The sequence below is a fragment of the Mytilus californianus genome, unplaced genomic scaffold (assembly GCF_021869535.1).
Source record: "Mytilus californianus isolate M0D057914Y unplaced genomic scaffold, xbMytCali1.0.p SCAF_7, whole genome shotgun sequence".
Taxonomy (NCBI): Eukaryota; Metazoa; Mollusca; class Bivalvia; order Mytilida; family Mytilidae; genus Mytilus; species Mytilus californianus.
In genome coordinates, this window is record NW_026262723.1 from 20852694 (window position 1) to 20864328 (window position 11635).

General features: G+C 33.4%; 1 protein-coding gene across 1 annotated transcript in view; it reads right to left on the minus strand.

The window, feature by feature from the left end:
- Window positions 1-11635, minus strand: part of LOC127709897 (integrator complex subunit 1-like) — a 51465-nt gene extending 39830 nt beyond the window's left edge. The window contains exons 1-9 of the mRNA XM_052215581.1: window positions 11522-11635; window positions 7212-7481; window positions 6655-6851; window positions 5617-5754; window positions 4073-4217; window positions 3295-3388; window positions 2211-2397; window positions 1398-1543; window positions 914-1055 (exon numbers count right to left, since the gene is read on the minus strand). Coding sequence (XP_052071541.1) covers window positions 914-1055; window positions 1398-1543; window positions 2211-2397; window positions 3295-3388; window positions 4073-4217; window positions 5617-5754; window positions 6655-6851; window positions 7212-7481; window positions 11522-11552 — 1350 coding nt within the window. The 5' untranslated portion in view covers window positions 11553-11635. The remainder of the gene's footprint in view (window positions 1-913; window positions 1056-1397; window positions 1544-2210; window positions 2398-3294; window positions 3389-4072; window positions 4218-5616; window positions 5755-6654; window positions 6852-7211; window positions 7482-11521) is intronic.

The following is an 11635-nucleotide window of genomic DNA, read 5'->3' on the forward strand; positions in this document are numbered from 1 at the left end:
TACAACTAGATAAAGTTTCATTAATATCCATCCAGCCTGTTAGGAGGAGTTGTGCCAAATGATTTGTACTGGCTTGGATCTGGATTGATTACATTGTTTTGGCTATATTGTGGTGGTCAGTTTTTATTGGTGGTGAAGCCGAAGTGTCCAGAGAGAACCGTAGACCATCAGCAGGAAAACTGATATTTCTAGTTAATCAAAATTGGAGTATAATGCACCTGCCATGTGCAGGGTTCAACACCACAACCTCAGACATAGATCTGGACTTTTAAGGAAAAACTTAATGGTACAGTTAATGGACTTTTTAAAAAATATTGCATCTAAATTTTATTTAGAATTGTCCAATCAGTATAGAGTTACTTACCCTTGCTGCCTGATCCTGTGAGTTTTGGAAGAGTACTATTAAGTATAGAGTTACCTACCCTTGCTGCCTGATCCTGTGAGTTTTGGAAGAGAACAGTAATCAACGCCATGTTGTTAGTTATTAATAAGTATAGAGTTACCTACCCTTGCTGCCTGATCCTGTGAGTTTTGGAAGAGTACTAATATGTATAGAGTTACCTACCCTTGCTGCCTGATCCTGTGAGTTTTGGAAGAGTACTAATAAGTATAGAGTTACCTACCCTTGCTGCCTGATCCTGTGAGTTTTGGAAGAGTACTAATAAGTATAGAGTTACTTACCCTTGCTGCCTGATCCTGTGAGTTTTGGAAGAGTACTAATAAGTATAGAGTTACCTACCCTTGCTGCCTGATCCTGTGAGTTTTGGAAGAGTACTAATAAGTATAGAGTTACTTACCCTTGCTGCCTGATCCTGTGAGTTTTGGAAGAGTACTAATAAGTATAGAGTTACCTACCCTTGCTGCCTGATCCTGTGAGTTTTGGAAGAGTACTAATAAGTATAGAGTTACCTACCCTTGCTGCCTGATCCTGTGAGTTTTGGAAGAGAACAGTAATCAATGCCATGTTGTTAGGATTTCTGGAGTTTGACAGCTCGTTATAAATAGTGTGTGTCATAATCATTCTAAGGTTTTCTGGATGCTGTGACAATACTTCCCTAAAATAAAATTAAAAGTTTGTAGCAAATGTAAAAGTGACTGTTTACTAAAAAAAAAATATTTTAAAGCAATTCTTTCTCATCAAAAAACAGGATTGTAAATGTACTTACATTTGGTGATGCTAAATTCTTTGTTTTTTTAAAGATATTGATTGATAAAATTTTGAAATCATGGTTGCACAGAAGAAATCAGTAAAAGACAAAACTTGTGATATGTTAACCAGTAAATAACTTTGTGAGTACTGTACATAAAAATTGATACCTAAATAATTTTTTCTAATTTTTAGTATATATTTTCTAGTTCAAACCTTGATTTTATGTAACTCTATAGAAAATACCTACTTGAGACAAGCCAGGAAATGATTGAGTAAAGGCTTTGTCTTCATCCTCATCTTAATCAACAATGATAAAACCTCTGTATCGTTTGGATCATTCTGTCCACAGTTCAGGCATACTGACATCAGAAGATCCTGAGCTGATCTTGTTAACTGTAACAAAAATTTATCAAACACTGAAAAAACATTTTTTATAAAAACTTTGAACAAATGGAGAATAATTCAGCATCGTAATTATCTCCCTTTATTGTTGAAAACCGGTTCTTGTTTAAAATGTTAGTAATAATAATACATCTCTTAATTGTTATATTTATTTATTTCAATTTTTCAAGATGCTGACAGTATTAATTGTGTCACATTCTTCTTGTTTATAATAGTTTTTAACAAGAATGCATTGCTACCCCTACTCGTAATTCAAAGTATGAGAAAACATTAAGAAGTTATCTGGAAGATCTGAAAAGAATTCACCATTTACATCTCATCACTACCAAGCTGCTGACTAAGTCATTCTGTTCAGTTGTACTGGAGAAAAGTGTGACGATATTTTTAAGTTTGTTCATCATATGGATAAATTCAAAGTATCTGCAAAAAGGAATTTGGTGTTTGAACCTCAAAGCACTTATACTATACAACTTATCGCTGCCAAGCTGCTGACCAAATATGAAGTCATTCTGTTCAGTAGTAGCTGATAAGTATGACAGAAATATTTGCTGGATGAACAGATGGATGAATGGACAAACAAGAGGAATGCAATAAAGCCCCACTTCTTAATTAGGGGTATAATATAATAATAATAGCAACTAAAGAGAGAAATAAAAACCTTTGGATTTTGCAGCCACATTTCTAACTTCTGAGCAGATAGCAATCTGACTTCACCATACCCACATGTAGATGTCATCAACCTTATTAAGTTACGAGCCGTGGAATCCGTTCCTTGTCTTCTATTTATGTGTTCCTTGATTAGATCAATAACAAATGTCTCTATACTATCTTGCTGGAATGGGTATCTGAAATTTAGAGTAAATCAAAAGAAATAAGAATCACAATTTTTATGACTTAATGAAGTAGACAAGACTAATGGATATAACTCTTTAAATAAACTGTTGACACAGAAATATGTCTCAACCTGTATGTAATTTGATGGAAAAAATGCAAATGTTGAAATTAAGATTGCAATACTTTGAAATGCCAAATATGCAAAAGTTTCAAGATCAATAGACAATGACTGTGGGAGCGGAATCAAACAATCTTCATAGAAATGAAATATGCCAATGCTCATACAGCTGCATACCAAATATCATTGACTTACCATATTGACACTGCCGTCAGAAACAGAATACCTTAGTCTCGCTTTTTGACTCCACTCGAGACAAAAACACTTGCACTTTTGTGCCAACCATTTTTATAAAAAATATGTTAACAAATAACTGAGATTTATCTCCCCTAACCAAGATATCCATCCTTTTATACAAGATAATATTTTTTTCCTGGCTGCATTGTTTGCTTTGCAGTTTGGTTTACATCTTGGATTTTCAAAATCAATTTTCAATTTTTTAAAACACCTCAATAACAAATTCATAAATTTTGTTTTACTCTTTATTATAACTCTTTTTTTTTGTTTTCTCAGTCTTATCGAAGTATCATAAATACTCTACTTCAATAATATCATATCTTATTATCTGAGGGTTTTATTTAGTTTACTCAAAGCCATTTACTGGTAAACTGTTATCTGCTCTCCTTTTATCTTAGTTGGTCTATTTGTCCAGAACTCAAAACACCAAAAAAACAAAAATTTACATAAAACATTTGAATAATAAAATACATTTGTTATTTGTGTCAGCTAATTATATCACTCTAGGTTTTCACCCTACTAATATCAAACAAAGCACAATGAAGATGCATACCTAGGAAATACATTAATATCCAGATCACCAAATAAATTATCCGCTGACTCTGTTTTAATATTCCCATCCTCATCTTCAACAACTACTGGACTTGCTGAAATATACAAATGACAGATGAATGGATGTTTACTTAACTATCAATTTTTCAACTTGTTGTTATAATCGATTAGTTAAGATATCAAAGTAAATGCTTATTTATAATAAAAAACACAAGAAAAAATCTGGTACTGCCAACTGTTACTCTCTAAACTGCACATTTTTGAAAGAAAACATTTTTTTTTTCAAAGGTTCAAAATACTAGTATGCTTTGAGGGACAAATAAGCATGTACTATTTATCACCTGTAAAAATGTGTTACAACTCACAGTGGTATACAATTTAGAGACTAACTTTAAAAAATAAGATCTTTTTCTAATAACAGTGACCTTGACTCCTTAAATCAATGGGCTTCTCCCCCTTTCCTATATCTTCAACCTGTCTAAGTTTCATTTCAATCATGATAAGGAAACTAAAGATATCATTAAGAAGCTTTTAAAAAAATATATCTATTTTCAGTAACAGTGACCTCAACCTTTTGACCTAATTACCCCAAAGTCAATAGGTTTTTTCCCCTTCCCTTTATCTTCCATCTGTATAAGTTTCATTCCAATCAAGCATTGGATATCCAAGTTATCATCTGGAAACCATTTGTTTCAGACACAGACAGACAGAAGGACAGACTAATGGACCAAGCAATTACTTTTGTACCATATGTTTGACTAAAATTTCTCTATACATACCTGATCCACCTTGAGATGGTTCTGACTGCAGGAGCGATTTAGGTGGTAAATTAGTATTGAAGGCAGTGATCACATTGTCTACAAATCCTTTACAATCAGAACGATCTACCCACACTCTGTCTCCTAATGAATCATCTATGAAAACCTGAATAACAGAAAAAAGTTCTATTAAGAAAACATAGTCCAACCAGTACATGGGATAATTTCTAAATTTCTTACGCAGCTCAAATAAAATTTTCACTAAGCAGGGTCCGACACTTACGGTTGTCCGAATGCCCGGGGCAAGTTCATGCCGTATTCGGACAAGTAAAACATCATCTTGGTTGTCCGATCGGGCAAGTGAAAAAAAAAGTGTTATATGATTAAAATTTCACAAAATCAATAGTGTGTGTTGTTTTGTCCATAGATTACTCAGTGATAGCACCACACGGACGAGTAAAGTGGTCTAACCCCCCTTCAATGCGTGTATTTCGTCATTTGTTCGCACTGAATTCCCCATTTTACCAAAAATAGATCACGTTTAAAAATATTGGCCAATCAGGCGGCCGAGGCGTTGCTTCGTCATTATCGTTATCATTCGGGACACCACTCGGCGTTTCCGACGCACATGTTATTCCCACCGACCAATGGAAAGGGGAGGTCTATTTTCGTTGTTCTAACTTTAGAATTTGACATCGGATGTGTATTTCCCTAAGATGGAAAAACGTAAAAGCTTGAAAGAGAAAATGAACTTAAAATTTGTTAGTTGTTGTCAGTTTATCAAGAAGTGTTTTTTGAAATGGCATTTCTTAGATAAATTGTTATGAAATGAGTATCTCTATGTAAATGATCCAATTCCCGTATATTCGTCGATCTTTTCCCTCCCTCCTCGGCTCATATATGCCTCATAGTATCTCAGTGGTCAAGTCTAGTTGCTGCCATCATGGCACAACAGTCCCTGGCAAGTTTATTCAGTGGAATTCCTCAAAAATAGCATGTAAAAGTTTGGGCATGTAGATTTCACTTTCAGACAAGTAAAAGTAATAGGGCACTTGCCCAACTGGACAAGTTGGTATAAAAGTTAATGTCGAACCCTGCTAAGCTGAGAATGCATGTATTTCAATTTTCTATAATTCTGAGAGAATCTAAATCGCAGTTCTGATTAGCTTGATAAACTAAACACGTTGATTAAATTGTCTTGTATTATTTTCTGCTAAATCCAAGCAGAAATTGCACCTGACCTTTTCCCATTCATCATTAAAGAGATTCAAGCCCTTTACATCATTCACTATACTATTTATCCACGCTTGAGTATTTAATTTTCCAATTTTACCATCTGGAGTGGATAAAATTGGATGGTATAGTAGAAACTACATAATTTTTTGTTCTGTATGAAAAGATCATAAATTATTTACAAAAAAGATTTTATTCACATCAAGTATACTTGGAGCATGATTGAAGTTTGCTTTCAAGAATAGATATATGACACCAAAAGCATGATAAAACAAGAGATATATATATGAATTCAGTATGTTAAATGTTACAACACAAGGTATCTAACCTACCTTTACAAATTCATCAGGCCAGTTTTCTTCCTCGATGAAGGCAGCCAGTAGTATACTACACATACAAACAGATACAAGGGGGTTTCCTTTAGATTTGAAGTTCAAGGATACGTCTCTCTTTAGTGTACTGCATATAGCCTAAAATATAGTATACATTTCTTTCAATTAAAACTAGACTCAGAAAAGACTTTACAACAGAAATCTTTTGTCTACATGTACACCAGTTTTATTTCCTGACGGAGGTCAATCCTATTCAAAGATTTATGTATGGTTTTCAATATATTGTTAGCTGCTGCAACCAAACTTGTTCCAAATTAAATTACAGATACACTACTTGAGAGAATGTATAAAGTCTTCAGCCTACTATCCAATCCTTTTCAGTATAGTTATCTTCCTCCAAAGACTGAAACATTCATTGCAAAATAAACATCAAAAGCAAATCATAGTAATGGAGTAAAACGTTTTTCACCTGCCACCAAACATAAGTTTTGTCAGTCAACATTTGCAATTTATTAGTTATGAACCTGATGTTGACTAGAATGACCAGAGTTAGTACCAATATCACAGATACTTGTATTTGTTCAACAATGTCTATGATTTTCAATCTAATTCAGCTCTTCATCTTTGTAATAAGTTTTGGTTTTTCAAATATTTTGGCCTCGAGCATCACAGAAGAGTCATTTATTGTCGAAATGCACATCAGGTGCAGAAAAGTTGGTACTGTTAATGTTATTTGTAACCATTGTTAGCATTGATGCTCTAAATTTAACTGACAATCTATCATATGTGACATTTGTTTAATCACCGTCCAACAACAATTACCTACAGGAAATTTTATAAGTTATTTCAACATGGGATGACCTGCTTATTGCAATGAAATGTCTGTAAAAATTGAACTAGACTAGGTGTAGAATCCACATTCACCAAATAATAGTAAATGTGAATTATATTCATATAGCTATATTCAAGCAATGCCAAATCTGAAGAAATGAAAAGCGACATTATGACCCATCATTCCCATATGCATTGAAAGCTTACCTCTATAACAATTTCACTGTTAAACAAACTAGATTTTTCTTTTGCTAGGTGCATCAGAGTCAGGTACATTGCTGTTTCTGGTTTAGATCTAAATTGTTTAAGTTGTTTGACAGCTCCACAAAGTAATCCTTCCAATCGTTCATCATTACACACATCCTCAGCATCCAGTATCTCCTCCAACAGCTCAACACCTTCAACTATGTAATAAATTAACAAATACTAACTCCTGGCATGTCTATATATTGTAATTATATGATAAATTTGCAAGCAACTTTTGAAATTACTTATGTACATAAACTACATTTATTTTTATACTGTAAAAACAAGCTTTATAAGTATACTGTAAATTTAGAATTAATACAAGTATAAATCTCCAATTCTTATGGTCATAAGTTGACAGTAATTCAAAAGTTCTTCAGATCATCTCTTTCTTCTGTTTGACCTCATGATCAATATATTGTCCTGTCATATTTGGACAAAATGATATTGCCCTGTTATATTTGGAAAAATGTCTCATATCCCATTTCCAATTTATGACTCTAATCTTTAAAATATACCTTCAATAGCCAGCTCTTCATACTGACTTACAGTACTAGGAGCTGGTGAACTCTTCCTATCTGTATCAGTTCTACCAAGGGGAGTAAATGTCTGTCCCTGGGATAAGATTTTTGGCTTCTTCACTGGAGGTGCACCTGAAATTGCTGGAGCTCCCTCTCTTTTCTTTTCTGGCTTTTTACTGCTGGACTGTAATCTCGGGAGGTCACTGTCTGCTGGTGACTTGCTCTGCTTACCAAGTGCTATAAAGTCACCAGGAGGGGCAATATGTACTGCAAAATAAAGAGGAAACATTTTGAAATCAAAATGTACACAGACAGAAAAATTCACATGGCAACTTTTTGTTTCTCACTGCTGTTTTGTCATGCCTAAGACAAGTTGTTGTTGTCATCAACATTTAGGCTTAGTCTGTGTTTTAGACATCAATAACTTGATCAAACCTTCATCAGCTGTTCATGGAATTTTACGAAGCTTGGATAGAAGCTTCTTCATAATCAACAAGATCAAGAGATACATGTAGCGTTCTAAGCAAAATTTGATTTTTTTTCTCACTAATGTTTCTGTTTTTTCTCGCTGTGTTGAAGACCCATTGGTGGCCTTCGGCTGTTTTCTGCTCTTTGGTCGGGTTGTTGTCTCTTTGACACATTCCCCATTTTCATTCTCAATTTTGTTTCACAACAATGGCCAGCTTCAATTTATATACATTGTACAATACTTTATTGAAATATTAATTTGAATGGAAATCAAGTATCACCTCCAATTCTTTCTTTTTCAACTCGATATTAGGTCTTACTGATAAAGATTATAATCAAATCCTAGTCAATTAATAAGCAAGATTGGAACTCACAAACTAAGTCTTGAAAGGCTTGTGATCACTGTAGATGAACTACTAAGTCTTGACAGGCTTGTGATCACTGTAGATGAACTACTAAGTCTTGACAGGCTTGTGATCACTGTAGATGAACTACTAAGTCTTGACAGGCTTGTGATCACTGTAGATGAACTACTAAGTCTTGACAGGCTTGTGATCACTGTAGATGAACTACTAAGTCTTGACAGGCTTGTGATCACTGTAGATGAACTACTAAGTCTTGACAGGCTTGTAATCACTGTAGATGAACTACTAAGTCTTGACAGGCTTGTAATCACTGTAGATGAACTACTTAGACCACTCAGCCACTGAGGCTTCTTCAAAAATCATAATTAGTCGGTTCATTTGCATATTGTAAAATGCAGGGTATTTTCATGACATTAATATTTTCTCATCATCATGTATATTTACTAGTGGACTTTGATATTTGTTTTTCGTTCATTATTTTGTACGCAGATTAGGCCATTGTTTTCTCGTTTGAATTGTTTTACATTTCCCATTCTTTGATCTTGTTAGGTTATGTGATGCTTATAGTATCTGTGATATGGACTTGACCACGAAAATTAACCTTGTTCACTGATCCATGAAATGAGGTCGAGGTCAAGTTGCAAGGTCCGCACATATCAAATATAGTTATCATATTACTCATACTAAGTGAGAAATTAAGATTACAAAAAATCTTATTTTTTTTTTCAAGTAGTCACTGAACCATGAAAATGAGGTCAAGGACAATGAACATATGACAGACATATCTTCATCTTTATACAAAGTATGAAGCATCCAGGTCTTCTACCTTCTGAAATATTAAGCTTTTAAGTAGTTAGTTAACGCCGCCGCCGCATCACTATCCCTATGTCTCGTTTTCTGGGACAGAAGTCGCAGTCTCAACAAAAAAAATCATATTGCTTGTGTTCTTTCTTTTTACATAACCATATTTTCCCTTTTAACCTGTATAATAATTATGATAAAATCAGGGATCTGCACCATAGCATATTTAAAGGAATTCCATCGTTAGATTTACAGTTGCACTATTGATTTTCTCATATATGTTTTTTCGTAATCAGCAATAACATTTGAGATTATATAAAAAAAGTTTGAAAAATAATAGTTAATGTTAATTAGAATAATTTTGAAAGATTATGATAAAGTTTTTAATTATTTGGTAATAAATTTAGCTACATGAAGGCATACATTTATATGCATACATGTGATAATATTTCACAAAGGATATATAAAAATCCTTGAAAATTAATGGAATTTTGTCCAGGTTGCTCATTGACATGATTGAGAGACACAATTATGCAAAGAATAACAAAGGAAAACCTCATGTGCCAATATGACCAATACAATCAACAGAATCAGATTTTCTGTGGTAATTTTTAATTTGGTTAGCAAAAGTATTTTGAAGTTTTTTAGGATGTAAAGTTTCAAATACAACTTATACAATAACAGGGGACACAAATTGTTTTTGTTTTGCAAGGAGAGATAGCCCTACAAAATCAATTTATTTCAGTGTTTTCATACATTTTTTTTTGTCCAGAGACCTGAAGTCTTTGTGACACAGTTATTTTGAAAATGCTGTTCAACCATAATTTAATTTTTAAACAATAAATTTTGTTCGCAAAGTTTTGTAATGCAAAATCATTCAAAGAAAAATATGAAAATGATTTTCAAAAATAAGTCTTTTGTTTATCAAAGAAAAATTATCTCAAAAATAGAGTATTTATCTCAGGAAGGCATCAGCGCAAAAATTAAATCCAGGTGTCATACATCAATCAGGGATATAACTCTTATCATGTCTATAGGGTTATTACAGAAAAATAACATACATTTGTTATTGTGGACTAAAAAATCAAAGAACTGTAATAACATATGTATGTTACATGTTTCAAAGGGACAATATGCATCACTAGTTTAGTTAAAATGCATACAAGTTCTATTGATATTACTATTGTCCTTATGTATACTTAACTATAGAAAGATATAACAGTTCATAGTTTGCCAATTTTGCATAGTACACCTGTGTTATTACAGAAAAAATATGCCTGTAATAACTAAAGGGTGTTATCACAGCTTCTCTATATCACTCCAAAGCATTTTCTCAGACATACATCATGCTTAATTACAATGTATTTTAATTTATTGTAAGAAATAATGACCGGAGCATGTAATGAGGTTCTGCGCAAGTTTCCCAGTAATTCCCAAGTGTCTCATATAATAAGTTACATTCCTTTAATAACTAAGCCTTGTTATTTCAGCTAAGTTTATCCCTTAAAAGGCTCGTTTCATTGATTTACCATGGTTAATCAAAAATGTATTAATTTAATTAAAAAATTAATTATCAAGGCTATGCATTTAGTTTCTGCGCAAAGTCTCAAGACTTCCCTAGAGCCCATTATAAATTAAAATATTTTTGATTTATTTTACAAATAACAAACATGTTATTGCAGATTTAAAAAATTTAAGGAATAAAGAGTAGACAACTCATGAAAGTATCTGTAATAACACACGCAAGTTATTTTCTGTAATAACCCTATAGAGTTATATCTCTGACTGTACATGGCTTTTCTAGGGTAGGTGGATTTTTGACAAAGGACTCACCATACTCTACAAATTACTGAAATTAGAGAACAAAAAAGTGGCCATATCAAAAGAAATTTGTCTACTACCAACAAGACTACTGTCAAAAATATGCACGACAAATGCTTCTTGTTCATCTACATCATGTGATTACCGCAAACACTCATCCGGGTTTAAATGCCTAGATGACAAAGCTGAATAAATATCAAATATTTTATAGAGGATGGCAGTATAATCAGTTTGTTGTCACAGTTGATTGTTGCCATTACTTGCTTTTGCTGGCAGAAACAGAAAGGAATATTCATTTACACCTGTCATAGGCCAGCCAAGGATTTGTAAAGTAAGACAAATCCTTGGGCAGGCTTAGTCCAAATAATTAAAACGTCTTGAAAGACTATTTTAATATTTCGTGGTGGCGCCTTCTTACGACAGGCCTTGTTATACACCAATCTCAAGTTGGTTAATATGAATGAGTTTCACTAGTTGACCCGAGGCCAATCTGTGTAAGTGATGTCATTGAACAATCAGTTCTTATTGTGATGTAGGCAATCTCTGAGAAAGTGCATGAATGTCAGCTCGCGTGAGTCATCTATTTGTGACGCTTTTTTGTATGTCAGAACACATTTATTTCCCATGTTTCCTGTATTTTGCATCTTGGGCAGATTATCCAATTTCAGAACCCTCCCTGAGGCTTCCATTCTCCCACTCCCATAGACCAATTAGAAAATCAAATGGTCGTAACAATAACTATTTTGACTTTTGACGTTTTGTAGGGAAAAAGGGGGTTGTCAACGTTCGTACAACTAAAATCCATGGACAAATATTGCCAATATGATTTTATTTTTTGTTAATGTCTTTTACCTTTCCCTTTCGCTGGTCTTTTACCAGACATTTCAGCTGTTCATTTGTCTTACTCAAAGGGATAACAAATTAAAAGTAACTCCTTTGCATTTCCCACGTGAAAGCGTCCAATTG